Source organism: Pelodiscus sinensis, chromosome 1 (assembly GCF_049634645.1).
Source record: "Pelodiscus sinensis isolate JC-2024 chromosome 1, ASM4963464v1, whole genome shotgun sequence".
NCBI classification, from domain to species: domain Eukaryota; kingdom Metazoa; phylum Chordata; order Testudines; family Trionychidae; genus Pelodiscus; species Pelodiscus sinensis.
This window is the reverse complement of record NC_134711.1, coordinates 181,122,410-181,146,891: the sequence shown is the minus strand read 5'-3', so window position 1 is coordinate 181,146,891 and position 24,482 is coordinate 181,122,410. Positions and strand designations below refer to the sequence as shown.

General features: G+C 38.7%; 1 protein-coding gene across 1 annotated transcript in view; it reads left to right on the top strand.

The window, feature by feature from the left end:
* LTN1 (listerin E3 ubiquitin protein ligase 1) overlaps positions 1-24,482 on the top strand; it is a 43,966-nt gene that overhangs the window by 10,610 nt on the left and 8,874 nt on the right. The window contains exons 6-24 of the mRNA XM_075910346.1: positions 194-374; positions 1,161-1,334; positions 4,016-4,206; positions 4,993-5,140; positions 5,595-6,380; positions 6,992-7,033; positions 8,134-8,326; positions 9,792-10,031; positions 11,421-11,574; positions 11,853-12,003; positions 13,840-14,041; positions 15,883-16,042; positions 16,266-16,370; positions 17,841-17,983; positions 20,256-20,391; positions 21,428-21,572; positions 22,596-22,809; positions 23,155-23,392; positions 23,893-23,967. Coding sequence (XP_075766461.1) covers positions 194-374; positions 1,161-1,334; positions 4,016-4,206; positions 4,993-5,140; positions 5,595-6,380; positions 6,992-7,033; positions 8,134-8,326; positions 9,792-10,031; positions 11,421-11,574; positions 11,853-12,003; positions 13,840-14,041; positions 15,883-16,042; positions 16,266-16,370; positions 17,841-17,983; positions 20,256-20,391; positions 21,428-21,572; positions 22,596-22,809; positions 23,155-23,392; positions 23,893-23,967 — 3,678 coding nt within the window. The remainder of the gene's footprint in view (positions 1-193; positions 375-1,160; positions 1,335-4,015; positions 4,207-4,992; positions 5,141-5,594; positions 6,381-6,991; positions 7,034-8,133; positions 8,327-9,791; positions 10,032-11,420; positions 11,575-11,852; positions 12,004-13,839; positions 14,042-15,882; positions 16,043-16,265; positions 16,371-17,840; positions 17,984-20,255; positions 20,392-21,427; positions 21,573-22,595; positions 22,810-23,154; positions 23,393-23,892; positions 23,968-24,482) is intronic.

The window sequence follows — 24,482 nt, the reverse complement described above, 5'->3', positions numbered from 1 at the left end:
ATCTTGAGTTTTTGTGGGTAAGACGTAAGTGTTTAACATACACAATTTATGGAAAGTGCATAGCTATAAATATGCTGCTGCAGTCTTTAGAAAGAATCCTAGGATTTTCTTATTAAAATGATATGTGAAGAATATGAATAGACACATTTCCAATTAGTGTTTTAAATTTGCTTTTGTTGTTTTTTTCCCTTAGAACTGTACCAGAAGAAGAACGGGAAGCCAAATACTTTCGAATTCTGACATGCTCCTTGTTAGCCTTAAAGAAGTTGCTTTGCATGTTGCCAAAGAATGAGACTCATTCACTAGAAGAAAAGCTAATACCCCTTCAATCTCAAAACAAATTTTGGAAATATGGGAAGCACAGCGTACCTCAGGTATCTGAACCTTTATACACTATCTTTTTAGTTGTTTTCAGCAAGTGCAGCACTTGGAAACTTAGGGCACTAAGTCATCCCCAATATTTTGGAAAAAAAGAACCAGGTGCCTTGCCCAACTGTATTTAACAGTCTTTCAATCACAAGACATATTGGCCCTAGTATCGGCAAATAAGTATCCAACTATTCTCCTTCATTTGTTCCTTTGAGGTAGCCAACTCCATAAACTTATAGATACATTTAGGCAGATACTTTTCTAAGTTATGTGATTGACCTTCATTCTGTTAAGAATTGTTATTTGTGTTTCTCAGTGAAGAACAACTATAGCATTGATTTTCAACGTTGCATAAAATTATTTGTTTAGCATGTCAACACATTTCAATGTATGCCATTAAAGGAAGATACACGTTCTGCACAATGTCCCAGAGTGGTAGCCAGGTTAGTCCGTAACTTTAAAAACAATGAGCAATCCTTTGGCACCTTAGGGCATGTCTACACTAGGAAATTATTTCAAAATAATGTATTTAGAAATAATTATTAAAAAAAAGTCACATTTTCCCTATTTTTAAAAATCCTTTAAAGCTCTTTGTAGTAACTGCAATTTTGTAATTTTATTTTTTTACGCAAAAAGTAGTATTTTAGACATGAATATGTTGATATGCCATTTGTTTTAAAAGTAAATCACTGCATGTTATTTACAAGTATGGGGGCCTTTGATTTCTAATAGTGAATAAATATTGTAATCCACGGTTTACTGAAATATTTTGTTTTTGTGGCTTACTTTAGGTTCGCTCCGCTTTTTTTGAATTAGTTTCTACTCTCTGTCAGCTCCTTCCTGAGTCAATGAAAGTTGAAGCTCCAAGAGTTTGTCCTGCAGTTCTTCTAAGTATCGATGACAGTGATGCAGTGGCGTGTCCAGCTCTTTGGGAAGCCTTGCTGTACATTCTTGTTACCATTGAGGTAATGCAGGAAACTAAATGAGAACTTTTTTCCCCTTTATAAGTTAATGACACGTGTTCTGGTTAAATATGTCAGACTTAACCTTTTCATAATATACCACTGCCCTCAGTTTGGTGTTAAGCTGAAGATATCAGCTTAAAATAACCATTGTGAACCCCTTACTACTGCAAACAATCCTCCTCCTCCTCCCCGCAAACTATAAGGGCCTGATTTTCAGAGGTACTCAGCACTCACAGCTCCTCTAAAAGTAAATAAAAATTGTGAGTGTCCACTTTCTCTGAAAAGTAGACAGGAATTTAGTGTGTAATTAAACTGAAATAGAGACATTTAAGAACTTCCCATGTGTATAAAGTCACTTGTAAAAATTACAAATATTTCTCTGTTGAATTACTTATCTGAATTTATAAATGATGTGCAACTTGTTCTCTATTCACTGTGTAGTTAAAGCCTGATACTGTAGTTACTCCACTCCTCGGATGAAATCCTAGTTTCATTGGAGTCAGTGGAAATTTTACCATTGACTTCAGAGGGGGGCCAGAATTATCAGTACAAGTAGTACTTGGACAATTTTTTCCCTCTAGAATATTTTTGTGCCTTTTTGCTTGAATTCAAAATACAGTCTAACTTACATGCAGTGTTGTTGTTGCTGTTTTGGTCACACAATATTAGAGAGGCAAGCTAGGTGAGGTAATATCTTTTATTGGACCAACTTCTGTGGACAAGCTTTTGAGCTAACTTAGAGCTCTTCTTCAGTCTGGGAAAATTCCTCAGGATAGGCCTACACTTCAGTAAAAATTCTACTACAGCAACTGGGGGAATTGTTAGTGGGTTATTGATTGTTTAAATAAGTCATAAATACAGTCTATGTTCAGTCTGTGATTTTTTTGGTGTCTAGCAAATTTATTAATTTAAGCTCCTAAACTTATCTTTTGAAAGTGTTATTCAGGTTTCCTTTTAGGATGAGGACTGGTAGGACAGATAAAGAGTGATAGCTTTATGAAAAGTATTCACTCACAGATGATCTGGGGTTTTTGTCTTTTATTATTTTTCTGTGCAAGCTCATTTGAGGGTGTAGTAATTGTCTGATTTCACCCACATAGTTGCTATTGGGGCATTTAGTGTATGTAGGACTTATGGATATTTAAAGATCTGTTATGGGTGTATTGATCATTGTAACAACAGAGATACGTATCTGTTGTTCTGGCAGATTGTAGTACTGCTTTGAGTTGGTGTATCCTGGTCAACGGGGAGTTTACTTTTGGTACAAGGTTGGAGAGATTGGAGAGGGGGTGCAGGAAAGTATGGGTTGTAGTTTGATGATACACTGGATGGGTTCCAATGGGGAATGGGTAGTAACTGACAACAGGAGTGTGTGTGGATGGAAAGAGTTTTATTTCTGTATTGAAGCAGGTTTTCTCAGGGTATATGTGTGGTCCATTTCATGATGTGATCTATTCCTGGCCTTCAGACAACCTTCCAAGCTCCTCATTGCCAGTATGGACCGAATATAGACAATAGGCATGTCAATCTATAACCCACTAACAACCCTCTTGCCCCCCAGCTACCTCCCACCCCTTCCCTTCCTTTCCTTCCTATGACTGGTTGGGTCTTAATGAGTCACTTCACCTTGAATGTAGTTTTGTGGCACCTTAGAGACTAACAGAAATATCAACTGAAGAAGTGGGTTTTGCCCATAGAAGCTCATGATATTATATATATATTTATATTTATTTGTTAGTCTCTAAGGTGCCATAGGACTACTCGTTGTTTTTAACCTTACAGACTAACTCAGCCTTCTCTCTGAGATTTTTTGCCTTGAATGGTCCTTTGAAATGAGTGTTAACTACTTATGCTGAACAATCTGTTTTATCTTGCATAGCTATGACATGTTGAGGCCACGTCTGTACTGCAGACCTGTATGGCTATAATTACATCATGCAGGGGTAGGTTTAATCCACCTCCCTCTTCCCTCTCGCCCCACTGCCATAGAGAGCACTATGTCAGTAGGAGAGCTTCTCCTGTCAACATAATTACTACTTCTCGGGTAGGTGGATTAACTAGGGCAACAGTGGACACTCTTCCATTGGCTAAGTAGCATCTTCACTGAAGCAGATACAGCACTGTACATGAAGACAAGCCCTGAGTAAGTTTTCCAGACCTGAAGCAGAGTTCTGTGTAAGTACCAAAGTTTGTCTCTGTCACCAACAGAAGTTGGTCCAATAAATATCTTACTTATAGTTGATTTATCACAGTTTATAATTTAAAACTCACAGCAAAATACTAATACTGGCTGTAGTAACTCTATGAAACATAACACCTAGTTTTTGGGGGTGATGAGTTAAATGTCATAAAAGTAGCAATATATTATAGAAAGCTGTTTTACAAAGCAGTATTGTGGTCAAAAGATCATTTAAGACAAAACCTTGATTTAAGTTGATTACCCAGAAGATCTTTGCTGTGTTAAAACAAGATTTTGTTTTGAATTCTTCTAGCCCTTAACATTCACTGATTTAAACTGAAATGTTTAGAGTGAAAATGAGTTTTCAAAATACTCATGTCCATTTATTTAGATTTGATGATAGCTTGCAGTGTGGGGAGACAGACTAGATGATCCACTTGAGAACTCTTCCGAACCAGCTGAGACTGGTTTAATTTATTCCTGTAATTATTTTCTTCTGTAGGATTGTTGGAGTCATGTAAATGCCAAAAAAGGAGTTCTGCCAAAGCTATGGATAGTACTTCGAGAAGGTGGACGAGGTCTAGCTACTGTTATATATCCTAATCTCTTGCCATTGATTAGCAAGTTACCTCATGGCATTACGGCACCAAAGCTGGACTTTTACAGAACATTTTTCAGCTCCATAATTCAAGGGTATGAGCCACAAATTCTTGATATTAGGTCAAATATTATAATTATTTATGTTTGAAAATAAAACTACTTGAAACATTTTAAAATATGTAGGTATCAAAAACTGAATTCTGTAAACTCTCTGCCTCGCTCCTCTTTCCTGCCATGATCTCTTGCCCCTTTCTCTCTTCAGGACTACACACACAAAGCATAGGTGTAAAAAGAGGCACTGAGGCTGTGTCCAGACTCAGGGTTTTTTTCGAAAAAAGTAGCCTTTTTTCGAAAAAACTTCACCTGCGTCTAGACTGCAGCCGCGTTCTTTCGAAATTAAATTGAAAGAATGCGGCTTTTCTTTCGACGGTGGTAAACCTAATTCCACGAGGAAGAACGCCTTCTTTCGAAAGTGCTCTTTCGAAAGAAGGCGTTCTTGACAGCAAACAGGCTTTTTAGAAAGAGAGCATCCAGACTCACTGGGTGCTTTCTTTCGAAAAAGCGGCTTGCTTTTTCGAAATTCCGCGTGCAGTCTAGACGCGCTCTTTCGAAAGAGGCTTGCAGTCTAGACATAGCCTAATTTACATGCATTTAAAAACTGAGATTCAATTCAATAGTAGAGGCTATGTTTGTCTTTTAAGCTACAAATGTGTTTCATCCTTAATTATATTGTTATGAATAAGCAAATTGGCTAAAAAGCAGCATGATTTTCTTATACCGTTTTCATCAATGAACAGCAACTCTATTATTACATTACAGCATTGTAATCAAGGAATGATGACTGATTTTTTTTACATCTCCTGATTTACATGTATTTAGCTTGTCTAGTGAGCGAGCCTTAGCTAGCCATTCAGAGTGTTCTGCAATCATATCTGCATTTATGGAATGTTTACGATTTGCGATGCTACAGCATTTGGGAGAAGAAGATGAACAAAAACAAATTCAGAATATGCTTATTTGTGATCAGGTATGTAAATATTTAAAAAATCTTGTTCTTTGTTTTGCAGTTTTACATTTTTCACTTTAAAAATTGTGAAATTCTATAATGCAAATGTATTCCCCCACACAAAAAGTTTTCAGAGAATTTAAGAAAAAATAACATTAGCTATGTTTCCATGTCCTCCTTCCCACAAAACAGACCATCTTATAGGTTGTGGAATTATTGTACAAAACATTAATGTCTTTAAAAATAAAGTGTAAATGTAATGGAGGGGAGTTTGTAAATGCTTATTCTACTTAATAGAAGAGGTTGGGTGGGTTAAATGATATGCTAATTCTTTTTTTTAGATTGATGTTAAGTTGATATTTAATAGATGTTAAACACTTTATTTTTTCAGAGCTTCCTGAGATTGAGATTTAAAATTATTGTCCAGTTCTGTAAACATTTAATTATTAAAACTTTTTTGCATTTCTGTTTGTAGTTAATTCCTCTCATTGAAGCTGTACTTAAAGAGAGCAAGTTACAAACAGGTCCACTGTTTTACCAAATAGCAGAAACACTGATGTCCTGGGAAACAAAAACAGAAAACTTAAATGATGATGGCACAGCTGAAACTTTCCAGAGGCTGCTGTCGGATTTCTGGGACAGGCTCTCTAAAATGTGTGTACTCTGTGTTGATGTAGCAGATGCTGATGAGACGTCTTTGGTTGCTATATCCTGTATGCTACAAATTCTGCAGAGCCCAGAGAGCTCTATGAAACCAAGCAAAAGAAGAACCATAAAGATCAGATTTACAGATGAGAATGAATCTGAAAGAAACACTGAGAATGGGAAGCTTGCTGCAGTGACAAATAATGGTGAATCTGAAATACTGACTGATACGCCACACACCTTGTTATTAAGGAAAGAACCTTTAGAAGATTTAGTCTGTACCCTCGCTGAACTGAGTATTGTGTATATCAGTGAACAGAAGTCTGATCGTCACTTAAAGTTTCTGTCTGCTCTGCTCAACTCCTTCTCTTCTAGCAGAGTTTTTCAATGTCTGTTAGAGCAGGAAATAGGTGTGAGTGCTGTTCAGATTGAATCCCAAGTAGATGTAAAACTTCATGAAAATCCTTCAGTACGCTTTTTGCATCAGAAGTTAATAGCTTGGTTGAAAGAAGACTGGAGGAAAGAGACAGATTTTCTGGTTGATATTTTGTACAGTGTCATTAGTTGTTGTAACAGTAATACAGAGAGAAAAAATATTCTTGATGATTTAAGTAAGGTAAGACTTTCTTTTTTACTTTGCAAATAGAAATATTTATATAATGACAATTCTGATTTGTGGACTATAGCTGTCAGTAGGAATAATTGTTATTTTGGATCTGGAAAATATATTCTGACTTAAATTAACTAACATTGGTTTTGGATAAATTGGACAAAGGGAAAATGGAATTAGGAGAGTTTGGAATTAGACTTCTAGGAAAGGTGTAGTGACATTAATGTGACATTAATATATTTATCCCTCTTATATACTGTAATGAAAAAAATGAATATATCTGAAGATTTTTATTTCTAAATTACCACCTTTTTTCTTCACACAATATGACTTATAATAGTAACCTGTAACCTTTCTCTTAACCACACTCACTTCTCCCCATTTTGATCTGGTTAATGGGAAAATCTTAAGTTGCAATTATAATTTCTTTTATTGATTATCGGCTGCTAAATAATCATGATTTTGGGAATAACTTTTGCTCACTACTGTGGCCTGACAACTTCTATACATCATTTTCACAAATTATAATTAGACAATACATAGAAATTGCATTAAGCTTTCTCATCCTAGTGGAGTATGTTTTATTAATTATAGTTTTATTTTGTTGTTTCCACTAGATGGATCTGAAATGGAATATTTTCCTACAAATAATTCAAAAGGTATCTTCTTTGGGAGTTTTGTTCTTATTTTGTGCTCTTAAAGACTTTCCACTCTTTAAGTGATAGGATTTCAGTTAGCTAAAATGGAATAGACTCCAAACTAATCTGATTTTCATAGTTTGAAAATAATGATGATAATGACATTTGAAACAGTGCTGTTTTATTACAACTTAAATATAGTATCTCTATCATAAGTCCATTGTAGAAAGCATTAGAAAATGAAGCACTTCCTTCAGGGATTCTGAAACAGGGAGTAACCGACAGCCCTGAACCCCTGTTAAATTAAATTGCCCATTTCCTTTTTAAAATTTACATGGAGGATCATACTCAGAGACTTGCTGTGTTAAAGGGGTCACCATTACAAAAAGTTTGAAAACCACTGAGAGAGGCACTGCACTAACTGTATACAAAACTTCCATCTTCAGTATATTTCATGTCTGAAATAGAGGGGCTCCCTGTCCATTCATATATAGGAGTTTCTGAGGGGGGTCAGTTTTGGGAGGAGATTTTATATAGATTTCTCCTAGCCATTTATTCTCTATAAAACAGCATTGCACTCTGCATGCATAGAAAGCGTGATGTGTAAACTCAACCACTTATTTGCAAACCCAAGAAATACTGACAAATTAGGACCAAGTTATTTTACTTTATAGGCATTTGTCTAGCATCTATCACCATATTCTCTGAGTAACTCACAAAGATTAATACATTTATCCTTGCAAGATGCCTTGTAAACTAAAATATTATTATCCCCATTTTTATCTCTTGCCTGAAGTGGTATGTGAAATTGGTAGCAGAGTTGGGAACTGAACCTAGGTCTCTTGATGTTCAGTATCAGTTTCCTCCCTCCTCATCTATGGATGCTTCACATTTTAAAATTCCTTCCTGTTTTTTATCTTGTTTATTATTTATAATAATTGGCTCATCACCTAGGAGAACTTTTCCCCAGTATATAACTTGGCATTAGTTTCTGGAAAAACACTATATAACTTGGGATCATTAATGTGTAGGAATGAAGTAATGTCTCTAAAAGCTGCATACTAATTCTACACCGTTTAAGTCATTAACCTTGCAAAAATTGTTATTTTCTTGTCATTCAGGCATGCTCGGACTCAGTGAAACATTCTTTAGTTTCTGGGTGGCTGAAAGGTGATGTGCTAGGGGAGAAACTTGTAATACTAGCAGATGATCTGTGCTATAAGGGTTTGAAAACCACAACAACCTCGTCAGAATTGTATTGTTCGGAAAGGTGGACCCTCCTGAGCTTGGTGTTATCACAGCATGTTAAAAATGGTAAGTGAATTGCTACTTGGGAGGAAAAAACTTCTTGAGGTTTCTCACCATACTACATTTTGTAACATCAAACTTGGTTTATACTTATCTGAGCTAGGAAATTATCATGTCCTGTTAATTTCACTAAAACTAACCTGGAGTAGTGACTTGATATGCTTCCTTTTCCATGCAACTGTTAACAGGATCTGTATTAATTCTCTTTTTCTATTTCCAGTTCTCTAATTGTATAATTGTTTGCAAAGACTGGATTTACTACATGATTGAATGCAGAATAGACCATATCATCTGAAGTTTACAGTTCAAAAAGTGGTGTCAAATCTAAAGGGTTATGGATTCATATTTGACTCAGATGATAGAAGAAGTTGATAAGTCCTAAGCAATGTTCTTTTTAATCTTTTCCATCCATGAGCAAATAATGTTATGTGCACGGAGGCATGTACAAATGTGCACCATTAGTAAAAACAAAAAATGTAGCTGTTGGTGCTTTGCTAAACCACTGGGCAGCATTTGAATTTCTCCTAAGTGGCCACACAAGCACCCAGCTTATAGGGAAGACTGGTCCTAAGTCTACTTATTTGGGGCACATACATTGAGAGATGTAGCATGCCAAGCTTTATTAAATGCTTGCAGTAATGCTCCCTTGTTTATTTGAAGGCTGGATTCTTTTTTTATGCCAAGCCATAGTTCATAATTTCCCAAGAGATGTACCTGTAAGGTAAATGCATACTCTAGAATAGATATATCTTCATAATACTATTGTGTTTTGCTGTTGGGTTCCAGGAAAGGTGAATCCCCTATACCTAGCCCACTCCAGGAAGTGTTGGCAATGCTTTTAGATAATATTGACCTGACCTCCCGTGGTCTGGCAAATTCTCTGGTTTGGATTAGGGATGTAAGTGGCTAGTCGAGTATTCGACTATCCAACTAGTCGTTCCCCCTCGCTGCCTTGCAGCAAGGGAAGGGGGGGAGAGGCAGAGGCGAAGCAGGTTATCGGTTGCAAGCCGGGAATCAGCTGTCCCGGCTCATGCCCGATCCCCCGCTGTGCCTCTGCCTTTTAAATGTAGTAAGATCCAGGCAGCTGTTACTACATTTAAAAGGCAGAGCTGCAGTGGGATTAGCTCCTGTGGGGAGCTAACCCTGCTGCAGCTCTGCAGTTCCCCCCTTACTGATTAATCGAGTAGTGGATGGAAATTCCATCAACTGCTTGATTATCTGATTAAATGAAATTTAACATCTCTAGTTCGGAACCAGTAGGTACTGAAGGTGCCAGACTAGAGAGGTTCAACCTGTACAGTAAAATGAATCAAGCTTTAGCACTTACAAAATTAAAGCAGACTCTCCCCTTGATCTTACATTCAATTGTTATTGAATCTGGAAAAGCAAGCAGAGATTGATTGTAACATCTGATGGCATCTGTAGGATCGTACTTGTCACAGCATAATCATAAAGTATCTTTTTTTAATAGAGTCTTTGATTGGTGAAATTTACGTTGAAAGAATTATTGATAAACTTCAAGCAGCTCTTTCAAAAGCTAAGGATCTTTCTGAAGCTGGAAATACTGAACCATCAGTATCGTTCATATGTGATGTAGCCTCTAACTTTTTCAGCTCGGTTAAAGGGTGCTTACTGATGCCATCTTCTGAAGATTTGTTGTTCACTATTTTCCAACTTTGTGCTCAGAGCCAGGATGCTACGCACTTATCAGGTAACCTACTGCAGGAATTACTTTGCGAACTGAAATCTGACTTTGGAACATTTATTTTTCTGATTTTATTTGCACATGTATTTAACGTTGGTTTGTATTAAAGGCTGATCTTCAGGGCAGTAGTAGACAAAAGCCACCTCAGAAATGTAAGACTGCTGGGAATTATAGTCCCCAGAAATCCTCTTAATTCCCTCCTCCTTCCGCCCTGGCAGTGTCTTCTGTGTGTGAGCTTCGCTCTTTTGGATCCAGCAGCCTCTAGTGGCAGCTAGCAGCGCTGCGGCGCATTTCTGTGTGGGAAAGAAAATGCTACACATACAACATTAATTTCTGCAAAATTCTGCATTGTGCAGTTGTGCAGCGTTCCCCCAGGAGAACAGTAGGAAGAATAGGAAGTGGCCAGTATGCCTGCATCAGGAGCTCTTTATTGACCTGAAAATCAAAAAGGGACAAAAAGTGGAAATCAGGACAAATTGCTAAGAAGGAATACAGGAGAGTAGCATAAGGGACAAAATCTGAAAGGCTAAAACATAAAGTGAATTACACCTAGTAGGGGGCATAAGAGGCCATAAGAAGATGTTCTTCAAATACACTAGGAACAAGAGAAAGACAAAGAAGAGGGTGGGTGCTCTGCTTAATGGGAAAGGAGAGCTAATATCTGATGTTATCAAGAAGGCTGAGGTGTCAAAAAATGCCTGTTTGTTTCAGTCTCCGCTAAAAAGGTTACTAGTGACCAGATGTTCCACACAATTTATAGTAACAAGGGGGGAAGGAACACAAAACAGGAAAAGAAACAAGTATAAGATTTAGATAAGTGGGTTCAAGTTGTCAGGGCCTGATGAAATACAGGCTAGGGTACTTAAGGACCTAGCTGAAACAATTTCAGAATCAATAGAAATTATCTTTGAGGATTCATAGAGAACAGGTGACACCCCAGAAGACTAGAAAAGGAGAAAAAAAGAGGCTGCAGAGAATCATAGACCAGTCAGTGTAACTTCAGCATAGGCGACTGGACTTGATGGCATCACGAAGTCTGTTCCAGGCTTACATTTCTAGGATCCCTTGTAATTAAAAATGTTATAATAGATATGCACAAGATGGCAAAATTAAGGTTGCACAGGCAGCCTTAATTCTGGCATTTCTTAACAACTTTTGTATGCTTGACTTTTCAAGGTACGTGTGTGATAATTATATTCGCATTTTACTTAGTTTTATTGTAAATGTAAGAAGGTCCTGCAAATTTTAATCTTAAAGTAATTGGTTTTCAACCCAAAAAGACTGAGACACACTACTTCACATGTTAACAGCGTTGCAATGTAGTGAATGTGCCCATCCCTACACAGTATGTAATTTGGCAGTTAAGGTTTTAACTATCTTATTTTTTGTATTTAGATTCACTTTTCAGTAAACTAAAGCATACTTGGTTGTCTGGCCTAAATTCCCTTGTGCATCAGGTTGGCTATATGCAGACACAGTGCACCTTCCTGCGTAAATCTGCATTGTGGGTCAAGAATCAAATTCAGTCTTCATCTTTGGAGGTTAAAAGGTAACTATGTTTACTGCATATCTTAGGGGTGGGGAACCTATGGCCTGGACCACAGCTTGTATTGATCCAGCCTGTGAGAACTAAGGCTTTAACAGCATCTGCCTATACTTACATCCTAAATAATGAAAATGTCTATTATTCTGTCTGTGAGGAAACACCATAACATAAAATGCAAAGTGAAGAGTCGTTGATATGGCCTGCTACTGATGTGGCATGTCATGTCACAAGATTGTGCTTAATTTCTCAGGAAGAATTCTTTTTTGTTTCCACCTTTTCAGCCTTCAGGTTTTGATCTCTGCAGTTAATGATTTGCTGACCAAGCTACTGGAAGCTGATCAACTGTCTGCTTGTCTTCTTGGTGCTTATTTTGGACATATTATTCCAAATAACTCTGAATGGGAAAAGTTGCGAAAAGCTCTACCCATTGAGGTATGAAAACGATTGCAGTCTGGAAGCTGTTACAGAATGAAATAGCTGCTATATGTAGAACTTTCTCTGTAATCTTTCCTGCTTAATCTCTGGAAATGATGTGAAGTAATCCTATCCTAGTATTGCCTGTCCAGTTTCCACTAGGGATGTAAATGTTTAATTGGTTAACCGGTGGGGGCTGGAGCAGCTTCCCACTTGCTGCGGGAGGAGGGCTGCTCTAGCCCTGTGGGAAGTCCACTGTGGACAGGGGCTGTTCCAGTTGTCATTTGGTCAGGTGGCTGCTCCAGTGTGGCCTCAACAGGTGAAGGGGGCTGCTTCAGTCCAGTTGAATTGGACCCCCCCAACCACCACCTGTGCCCTCTTTAATCCATTAACCAGTTAAATGTGATGTTTAACCGGTTAATGAATTAAATAGGATTTTACATTCCTAGTTTCCATGCCTCAATTTTTGGGAAGTGCAGGAGCTCAATGCTGCATGGTGCTGTGCATGATCCAGAACAACATGTATGCACATGCTTATCTCTAAGCACAGGAATAGTCCCATTGTAGTCAATGGGACTACATTAACTGAATACTTACAGTTAAGCACATGTTTAAGTTCTGAGCTGAATCAAGGCTGAAGTTCTCAGAAGCTTATGTGCTCAGAAGGATCAAGGTCCAGATGGGAATGCGGCCGAGGTGGTTGAGTCCCTGTCCATATTAGAGGGAAAGGCAGCGATATGTGTAGGTTGTGCATATTGCAGGGCCTTTCATACACAGGATATTTAGGCTGTTGTTACCCTAATGGTGTCATACAAAAACTATAAAATCTAATCTCTTTTTGGAAAATGCTATTTAAAGGATACTGTTAACTTGCTCTATTTTGCATTTTACTGGGTTAAAAATGAAGTTTCTAATAGTAAATCCTGTTTAAAAATAATCCTTTCATAAGGCTTTTATTGTTTCCCTACTGCTATTTCTATTCTTTTAAACTGATTTATTGACTATAGAGAGAAAACAGTGAAACTAACTGTCAAAAAGGGAGTGTGAACTGAAAAAAAAAAATTTCTCCATAACTACTGTTAGGGTGTGTTTAGACTAAAGGGTTGTTTAGAAAAAAGTGGCCTTTAAAAAAAAAAAAAAAAAAAAAAAAACTTCCTCTGCATCTAGACTGCTGCCGCATTCTTTTGAAAGTAAATCGAAAGAACGTGGCAGTTTTTTCAACTGCAGAAAACCTTGTTTTATGAGGAAGAACGCTTTTTTTCGAAAGTGCTCTTTCAAAAAAAGGCACTATATAATGCAAACCGCTTTTTCGGAAGAGAACATCCAGACTGCCTGGGTGCTCTCCGTCGAAAAAACGACTTGCATTTTTGAAAGTACTGGTTGTAGTCTAGACGCTCTTTTTCGAATAAGGCTTTTTCGAAAGTATCGTTCAAAAAAGCCTCTTTTGGAAAAGGAGTGTAGTCTAGACATAGCCTTAGAGTATAATGCTCATAGTATTACTTGCAACTATATTGTGTATACAGTTTTCAGACATAACTGCAATTTAAAGTTACAAGTGTCTCTTTAATTTGGTTGGCAGTATGGTTGAAATTAGACAGAAAAAAATATTTTAAATTAGGAGTGTCCCCTCTCCCCCCAATAACATGGATTCAGCAATTAGACCTGTTTTGGGAATAGTTCTTTAGTTATGGTACTTTTACTGGTTCTTTGTTACGAATATTTGTAAACTTCAATGTGGGACCTGTAGGTGACATTGTAAGTAATTTTGAATTTGAAAGTGACATAAATGCCTGAGTCTTAAATGTAAAAATGACTCTTAATTATGGACAGCTCATTCTTTGTGCTTTGTTACAGTGGTTACACAAACCTCTTTTGGAAGGAAGACTGAGTGTGAACTGTGAGCACTCAGCAACAGAGGTTAAACTATGTAAAGCAACTAAACTTCCAAACCATCTGTGCACTGCTGCATTGTTAAGTAAAATGGCACTACTTATAAAGGAATATGAGGTGGTATTTGAAAACCATGATGCAGAAAGAAAGAATATTGAGAATATAAGTAAGTAAGAACGATAAACTAGAGAGCAGTTAATTTTGTATAGTAGTAGTAAACCAAATTGTATTACAGGCAGTCCCCGGGTTACGTACAAGATAGGAACTATAGGTTTGTTCTTAAGTTGAATTTGTATGTAAGTCGGAACTGGCTCCAGATTCAGCTGCTGCCACTGAAACTGACCAGGGGCTGACTACAGGAAGCCGGAGGCAGAGTTGCTGTGCCCCCAGCTTCCTGGAATCAGCCTGATCAGTTTCAACAGCTGCTGAATCTGGAGCCTGTGACAGAACAGCTGGGGCGCTGCCCGGTAGGTTCCCACAGGACCAACCCGGCAGCACCCCAGCTGCTCTACCCAAGGCGTCCCGCAACAAAAGCCTGGTCTGCTGGGGGGGGCACACTAGCTGCGCCCCCTCCCCCCCCAGCAGACCAGGGAGACCCGAGCAAAGCCGCCCAGGCAGCAGGACCCCCGCTGCCTGGGCGGCTTTGCTCCTGTCCCCCTGGTCTGCTGGGGGGGTCCAGCGGCTTTGATGGACCCCCCCTGCAGACCAGGGGGACAGGAGCAAAGCCGCCCAGGCGGCAGGGGTCCCGCTGCCTGGGCGGCTTTGTTCCCGGGCAAACGAGCAAAGCCGCCCAGGCGGCGGCTTTGCTCGGGTGTCCCTGGTCTGCTGAGGGGGGTCCAGCGGCTTTGCTGGACCCCCCCCAGCAGGCCAGGGAGACGGGAGAAGCTTTTCTCACCCCGGAGGACACGGGTGGCGACCCGCCACCCGTGAGCTCTGGGGTGAGAAAAGCCCTTTCGTAAGTGCGGATCCGACATAAGTCGGATCCGCGTAAGTCGGGGACTGCCTGTAACTGGTAGAAGCAATTAGGAATGAAAGGTTTGGCGCATAGCATTATTACTTTATCCTATGTATTTTACAGTTGTTGTTCTGCTCCTTCTTTAAGTGCCCAAGTGTCTTTCACTGGGGTGTTTTATATTTTTGTTTGTATTTAAATTCTTTCATCTAATCTTTAGCATACACTGAAGTAATAGCCTGTATTTTGGACAACAACAACTATCTCAAATCACTGCTTATTGCATGGTGAGCATACATGCAATGTGTCCATGATAGTGTATTGGTACATTTTGAGTATTAGGCATGAGCTTGGAGACATTATTGCAACCATTTTTCTTTTTTTCATCATTCCAACAGTATGTCCCTCTGGTTCAATCACTTGTGAAGTTGCTTAATTATTTTCATGTTCTTAAATCAGACCTGACCACTAACATTATCATTTCAATTTTGTATAGTAGTAGTAAACTAAATTGTATTAATTGGTGGACGCAATTAGTAATGAAAGCTTTGGAGTATAGCACTATGTCACTCTGTTGTTCTTCTCTTGCTATTGAAGCGGAATGTAACTTCTCAGCATTGTCACTTATAAGAGGATGAAGAAGAAACAAATACACAGTAATTTTAAAAACTGCCATCTAACTTCAGACAGGGGTTACTATCTGAAATTCAGTCTTGACTGCCTAGTTTAGGAGCAACAGTCTGAAAAGTTAGAACCAAGAAGAGGAAAAAAATGGGAAGGTGTAATACAAGAGTTGCTAACTAGAATCTTTGTAATACTTCTTTTAATTTAATAGTGCCTAAGCATCTAGAATGGTTTAAATTAACCACAGATTATTACCTATCGTTAACCCCAAAATACATTATTGTTGGTTTCAGGAGTCCAGCTTATTCCTTTCACCATCTGAAGCTATGTATGAATGTCAGCTTTTTTATGATGAGTTACATGAACATGTAAGCAGTTTCCAATGTACACCCTACATTTATTAAAACTGATACTTTTGTTGGTTTGCTTAGTTGCAGAACTGTTGTACTCATTGCAGTGGATTGAAGAACTTAATGATCCTCCTTGTGTCTTCCTTGAATTTCTCAACATGCTTCAAGTACTCAGTATTACATATGAGGATTTAAGTACATTTGGTAATACAGCCAACCTTCTGCAAATATTATTTAACAGGTAGGTACAGATTTAGAAAAAACTAGATGAAATATAACACTTTTGATTTATTCTAGCTTTGGCATTTGCACTACAGAGATTATGAAATGCTGTCATTTTGGTGACTTGATTTCTTTTTGACTTCTTTCATTAAGGTCTTTTCCTTCATCTGTTCACGGTGTGTTTGTGTACAGTCTACATGTAAATAAACAGCTCTTTTTTTCTTTTTCTTTTTCTTCTGCAGGTCAAAGGAGTGTGGAAGACTTTGGGCCTTAGCCATGGTTAGATTGATCCATACAAAGAATATTGCATTCAGTGAAATAAAGCAACTTTATAAAATGACAGAGGGGTATTTCTAATTTTATACTTCATAATTCCTTGTGATTGTGAGTGAATGTTGTTGGTGATACAGTAAAACCTACACTTTCCAGAACTTAAGCATCCAGAAAACTGTAGAAACCAACAAATTTCTGATGCTGGGAAAAGCAAATTAAAAACAAATTAAAAAAAAGGACACTGGCCCTTTAAGTGCCTGGACTGCTCCTCAGAGGAGCGTGCAGCAAGTATCTGGGGGAGGGGCGAATGGCAGCTGGAAGCAAGCAGCAAGCATCTCGGTCCCCCCCCCCCCCCCCGCAGTTCCTGGCACCTCCGGCAGGCCAGTCCCCCCGTGGTTCCCCCCTCCCCCAGTAGGCCGCCCCTACCATCTCCACCTCCTGTTCCCCGGCTTCTACCCCCCTCGCCAGGCCTCCCCCCACCCCCCAGCAGGCCACATCCCGGCCACTGCATGGCTTCCACAGGTAACCAGAATTTTTAGGTTACCGGCATGCCCTAATCCCCGGCATGCCCTAATCCCCGGGCATGCCAGATAATACAGATTTTATTGTACTATGTTGCTACTAGTTGTGATGAATAGGGTTACCAGATGGCTTCAGAAAAAATACCAAGAGCACTTGATCTCAGATGGAGGAAGGAAGGGGGTCTGGCCGGGGTGGGGGGACCAGCCTGCAGGAAGCAGGGCTGGCCAGGGGTGTCAGGTTGGGGGCAGCGAGGCTGGCCAGGGAGAGATCGGGACGGGGGGGGGGGAGAACTGGCAGGGGCAGCGGGGCTGGCCAGGGGAGATCGGGGGGGGGGGGGATAGTCGGGGGCAGCAGGGCTGGCAGGGCAGATGGGGCGGGGGACTGGTCAGCAGGAAGCAAGGCTGGCCGGGAGAGGGTCGGGGAGTGGGAGGAGGGAATCGGCTGGCAGGAAGTGGGACTGATCCAGGTGCACACAGATCCCGGGGTGCTGCCCGTCCTGCGCATGGTCCTGGTGAAGTATAAGTGAGTCCGGCCCCAGGGATTCCATCCAGCCCTGCCACCCTCCCCCCCTGTCCATCCCCCTGCATAGTTGCATACTGCCTGGCTGGTAGATACACTCATGCTGCGTGAGCGTGTCTACCAGCCAGGCAGTTCGCAACTGTGGGCTGACACTCACAATAATAATAAAACTTACCTAATTAAAAAATACTGGACATTTTATATGTCCGGTATTTTCTCAGTTTGTTTCCCGGACAGAACCCTCAAATTACCGTACTGTCCAGTTCGAAACCAGACACCTGGCAACCCTAGTGATGAATGAAATATGTAGAATGGATACTATTAATCTTTTATCTATGTAGTGTAAAAGAAATGCAATTTATTGTATATACATTGCCTGAAAAAAAGAAGAATATGAAATAATCCTTTGATCCATGATCTCCAGGAACCAGTTTACACATTCCTATAATAAAGCTGATTTTTATTTCCCAGTTTCATTCTTGGCATTTTGTTTACATGAACAGGTTTTTTCCATTAACAGAAGGCAACTTACATACAGTTCAGAGTCTGTCTCCATTTTTACCTGAAGAAGAAAAGGAAGAACTAGTTATCCAGTGTACTGCTAAACTTATGTCATGCACACAAACAGAGCTCTTCAGTACTGATGGTAAGTAACATAATGATACACTCTTCAGCCTGTCTGGTTTATTGATTTAAGTTTGGGCGACTCTGAAATTAATTTATTTGTGGTAATGCCACGTAGACTATTTGATAAGGCAAATGTTTACTAGAAACTAGGGATGTAAGCTGCTAGTCGAGTAGTCGACTAGTCCCTTCCCTCCCACTTGCTGCCACAATCAGAGGCAGCAAAGAGGGTGGGGAGCAGGAGCTGGGGGGGGGGGGAGGAGGCGGAGGTGGTTGGTTCCCCCCAGCACTGTCCATGTTGGGGGGCAGAGGCGCAGCAGGATCCCAGATGTTGGGCCTCTGCCATTAAATGCCTTTAAATGCTTTTAAAGCAGAGGTGTAGTGTCTGGGACCAGGAGTGAACCAGGACAGCTACGCCTCTGCCTTCTATATGGAGTAAGAGCCAGGCAGTTGTTACTACATTTAAAAGGCAGAGCCACAGCAGGGTTAGCTCCTGTGGCTCTGCAGTTTCCCTCCTTACTGATTAATCGAGTAGTTGGTGAAAATTTTGATTAGCTAATTAAACAAAATTTAACAGCCCTACTAGAAACAATTGCTTTTTCATTCCATTTACATGCATTATCTTCAATTGTCTGCATATTGTGTCTGTTACAGTTTTCTAAACTATTGAGGACTGTTCTCATGCATATAATTTAGTATTACCCACGTGTCTCATCTACAATGGGAAGCAAATGACCCAGGCCCAGATTTTTATGGTATTTAGACATAGCACAGCTCAGTGTTGCTGAGACACATAACATGACTTAGGCTGTTAAGTGCCCTGTGTCACTTTTGACAATTTTTAACTCTCTGAAAAATTGTATAACTCTGAAAAATTACCGCTTTGAGCCTAACCTTTTTATAGGTGGGTTTCTGCCCAAAGAAGAATTGTGTGGGAAAGTGTAACCCAAATCCCTTTAGGAATTTTGAGGATGGTGGTGTTAAAATAAAAAAACAAAGCACTCTTTCTCCCCTTTCTTCCCTGTTTTCATACATTTCTGGCCACATTCTTATTCACCAAGCCACATAAAAACTTGATACTTGTCATATCACTGTTCCTCAGTGAGGAGTATATCTCTTGCTGAATTTGAAAATCTTAAACTTGTTAAAACAAATAAATGGCCATTTGGGCAACATTGCATTGTGTTTTCTGGTGAGCCCTTTCAAACAGACATATTGTAAAGGCTTTGTAAGTGTGCATTTTTAAACAATAGTTAAGAGGGAACAGTTAATCAAAATCTTGAATTTTCTTGACTCTATTTTCCCCACAACTAGTGTGTATTTGACTATATTATCATTGGGTTATACATTCAGTTAACATTTTCTTGGCTCTCTCTTTTTGCTTCTGAAACTGTATTTGAGCCATCAAGGCCTAACCTGGGAAATTTTAAGTAGATAACAGGGGAGTGTGTCCTCAGATTGTCTCCTGACTCTAGGGGATCCCAAAGTGTGTCTCTGGCGCACACTCTGTGATTTGGGAATTGCTTTCTAGTCAGCTTCTCTGGTCTACATTTCCCATTCTGCCTCATCCTATTCTCCAAGGAATGTCTGCCCAGTTTCTAAACATTAGACAAGGAATGGGTTCTCCATTGAGTCTGTACTCTATTCACTTCATGAAAGACCTGGTAAAGTTCTTGTAACTACAGCACCAGAGCTTATGTATGCTCCTTGACATGCACATATAAAGGATGCAGTTATTGAAATGCTAACATCATTGGTATGGTGCTTGCAAAAATGCACCTGTTCTCCAGAAGGTATGGATACATGGGTGTTTTTTTTTAAAATAGAAATGTAAATGGACAAAATATATTAATGCAATAATAATGGTTTATAGTTAACATAATTGCCAAGTTTCCTCTGCATGTTATACATTTGTAATATTTTCTTTTCCTAATTATCTCATTAAATATATAATTTAAATGTATTGATCTTTGTTTTAAAATCTCCTTCGAAGCATAAATGTGCTGTTGGATCCTGAGTTTGCATTTTTAATCATTTTTACTATTAACATTGTAAACTTATAGCATTTAGTTGCCTTAACAGTGGATTAACTACAGAAGGACTAAGAGGATCTAAATGTTGTTCAGAATAAATTTTTGTTTTTTTGTATTATGTATATGTAAGATACAAACAAAAAGTAGTAATTGGATATGCATTTTCCCTTTCTTGTGCTGGCATTGTCTTGTTAATAACTCCATGAATGTATTCAAGAGCATTTAATTCTATGTGCTTTTTTACATTTGACTGTATTGTAGGAGCTTTTGGATATCTTTCCATTTTAAACTCCTGCTTACAGAGTGGAAGTATTGATTGTCGGGAGCTACTGCCTGGAATATTAAAAATCATCATGTCATGGAGAAATGATAGTGAGCACAGCTTCCTTTTCAGCTGGTGGGTATCTTTGCTATCACTTAACAGAGTCAGATCTTTCTCTGTATTTTTAAGCAGCCTATTTATAAGGGCAAAGAACTTAGAAATAAAAATCCATCTATTAAAGTTGCAATTCAATAGGAGTACTTGGATGTCTGAAGTTAAGGACATGCATGCATCTTTTCAGAATTAAGAGCTATATCCTTAATGAAGAACATAAATAAATAGCTGGATTTTCAAACGTGTTGAGTGTCCAGCAGATTCTGTAAGCTTCTTTGGGAACTTTTGCATGCCCAGCACTTTGAAGATCAGATCATTTATTTAGCTACCTATTAGGGGGCTGCTCCCCCTGCTCGCTATGCTCACCAACCTCCCCCACGGGGAAATAACGTGTGGAACCCAGGATCAGCTGTGGAGTCCCCAGCTGACCCCGGGCTCCATGGCTTTGAAGCAGGCATCCGCGTGCAGCCTGGAGTCAGCGGGACTTCCTGTTGGCCCCAGGGACTCCTGTACATTTCAAAGGAGCAATGCGGAAGTGCCTATTGACTAGTCAAGTAGTCAATGGAAATTCCATCAACTACTCGACTAGCCAATTAACCCCAATTTAACATCCTTATTGTGTACCAGTTTGTGCGTTAACTTGTGGGATTTGCGCGCCCAAGTGCTCACATTTTAAACCAATCTCTGTGATTCCTTCCTATGTTTATTGGCTAAAGGAAATCATTAAATCATACAAACCCATGTTGAATTGTGTTCTGGAGTATAATGCAAACTGCAGTTATTAAAATTTTTTGATTTACATTAGGATACTATTTGAGCAAATAGATTAGTATAATGTGCAGTTGATGGCCTAAAATCACAGAACTTTTTGTTTGTTTGCATGTTGGTTTATCCTTTTCCTATTACATAGATATTGTAACCTCAGAGAAAGACAGGGTATTTTAAGCACTTAGGCAGATTCCAGTATAGAATGTGAATCTGGCCAACCACTAGAACAGAAATATTTTATTCCTCCGTATTAATGAGGATGGTTTTAACTTATGTACTTCTGTTGCAGCAATCTGAAAGAAGCAACGCCACAGTTGCTTGGTTTCAATATAGAGATGATCCGTTACTTTCCTCTGTTGCTAAAATATTCCACATCTCCACTGGTGGACAATGAGTGGGACTTCGTATTGTGTGCTATGCTGGCCTGGCTAGAGGTAAAATGATAAGCACCATTGCTAAAGACAATATTGCATGCTGAAATAGGACTTTCAGAATGACATTCGACACCTATTAATATGACATTTAAACTCAGGGTTTTTTTCTATATTTAAAATAAGGAGGCTAAAGAACAGATATTTAAGCCTTAATACCTTTCTGTATGTTCTTATAACAGCTTTTGTCTGAAGGATGTGAGAGTGCTTTACCTAATATAAGTATATGGCTTGCATCGTCTACCTTGGCTAGAAAAATATTCATCGTTTTACAGCCGTATCATTACAAAATGGAAGGATGGAGGTTAATGTAAAGACAGCAGCCCAAAATACAATGGCAGCTATATTTGTGGATTTGCTGCATAGACTTGTAATGTTAGAGGATTTTCAGTAGTTAGTCATATTACTTTTTGTGGATGCAAATAAAACAGGAGCCCAATTTGAGAGAGGATTAATTTTTGTCCAAAGAGTGAGAATTGTTTTAGTAATTTCTGGTTGAATGCAGGTTTTCCACAATGTGGAAATACTTTAATGAATTAAGCTTATGACATTTTTATATTTGTGAGAGAAGGGGGAGCGGAGTGCATTATTACTATAGTTCTGACCTACTTGGTAGTGTAAGGTTTAGTGTTGCAGATACACACACTTCATCTGAATCCTCTTGGTGGCAGTTTCTGCCTACCATTATGTATAGGATTCTTTAAGAATGGAAACAATCCATTTTTCTTAGCCCTGATAAGAGCTGGGGAAAGAAATTGTATTATATTTACTTTCAAGGGATCCAGCAGAAGTTTTTAAATAACCTTGCAAGATCAAATACCAGAAGCTGTGAAATGAGATGAGCAGATTTGTCTTATTTACTAATTCTCATATTTTGTAGAAGTAAATAATGCTTCTTTTTCCTTCAAACATCTCAAAGCACTCAATGAAATAAAATTCTATGATGATATATAGCTGAATAAATGTGCAAAAAGAACTGTTTTAAAGCAGCATGAGGACTAAGAAATTACTACATTTTTTTTCCAGACAACAAGTGAAAACCCTTTGCTTTATCATGTTCCACTTGTGCAAATTTTTGCCTGTGTCAGCTGTGACTTAGCCTCTGCCCTTAGTGCTTACTTCCAGATGGCAACTCCTGAGACAATCAAAAATCTTCCTTCGAATTTGATCAGTGAATGGAAGGAATTCTTTTCTGAAGGCATTCACAACTTGCTGTTAACTTTATTGGTAAAAGTCACAGGCAAGTATATGGCAAATGACAAATAGTAGCTTGATATGAAAAGTGACCTGAACTAAAGTATTTTTAAATAGAACAGCTGACAGACTAAATTTGACTTATTATTTGGAGTGCTCTGCTTATGTAGTTGTTAGACAATATTTAAGAAGCATATAATGTATGATCATCATTATCAGTGAAATATATTTAAGCAATATATAATTATACTTAGATTTTTAAGAATATTTAGCATTTCATAGTTTAGATAAGTGGAAGTAGTATGCTTTAGTCATATGTGATTGAATTTACTTGTAACTATAACAAAGTGAGCTTCAAATATAACTTGCTGTTTTTCTCCATTATGAACAGAGGGAAGCAAAGATGCATCTGAAAAATCCTTTCAGAACTCTGTATTGAAATCCTTAGGTGAAGTCCTAACATACATTTCAAAGGACCAGTTGTTGAACCACAAACTACCAGCCAAATTTGTTGCTGGCCAGAAAACAAATCTCCCAGATAACCTACAGACCTTGTTAAACACGTTATCTCCGTTGCTGCTTTTCCGAGCTAGACCTGTACAAATCACTGTCTACCACATGCTTTATAAGTAAGGAATCAACCAGTGATCTTTTCCTCTCTGTATAAACTCTGCAAAATTTTGCTGTTTTGAAATGTGAGACTTGTAAAATAATTGTTCATTTGGAAAAAACAGTGATTTTCTGTTTTGATTTTCTGACACAATTGTGTATATGATTTAAGTGTAACATCAACATTAGTACAATCCAGGGTTGCCTAAGTGTTTACAATATAGGGGTGTGAAATGGGCATAGCTTTCAAAAAATTATGTCTGTTGAGCTGAAATTTTCCTGGCTTAGGGTGTGTCTGTACTGCACCATTATTTCGAGATAACTAGCATTATTTCAGAATAACAATGCGAGTGTCTACACAGCCATTCCATTTGAGTATATGGATATTTGTCTTCCAGACACTATACTATTTTTAATAAATACTTTGCCAACAGTTTAATGTTTTTCTTGATGTAAGTGATAAAGGTGTAGACAGTAAAAATGAAAACTGTTTCTCTCCACCTTCTTCTCAAATCCACAGGTTAATGCCTGAATTGCCTAAATTTGATGATGAGGATCTCAAGTCTTATGGTGATGAAGAAGAGGAATCAGCTTTGTATGTTTTTACTCCCTATTTTGACATCAGTTTGGAATCTTTAAAGGGTTGGAGATATTACATGTCATGGGGTCAAGAAGGACTTTTTATCCAATGTGTAGCATTGCAAAAAGCAAACTTCAGGAGCAGTTAGGAGCAGTTGTTTCACTATTACCACCTGCTTGGGCAGTGAGAATGGATTGTGCTTTTAATTGTGTTTATCCAACACTAGAATACTGTGCTTTCTGCCCAAAATAAATTAAAGCGACAAAATAAAGGACAAATCATCCTTTCAGATTCCATGGTAGCATTCACTTTCTATATTCTGCTCTTCCTGTAAGACGTTAACGGGGAAGTCTATCTGTTTAAGGGTAGAAGAGAATTAAAACGTAATACTGCTGTGCAGGACTGAGAAGAGAATTTCATTGTAAGAAGAGAATGTCTATTGATGTATTTACATGTTTGGTACTGAGCAGCTGCTGAGGAGGCTGTAAAAAAAGAAAACCATTTTGTGTTGTAAGAAAGCTTTATTTAGT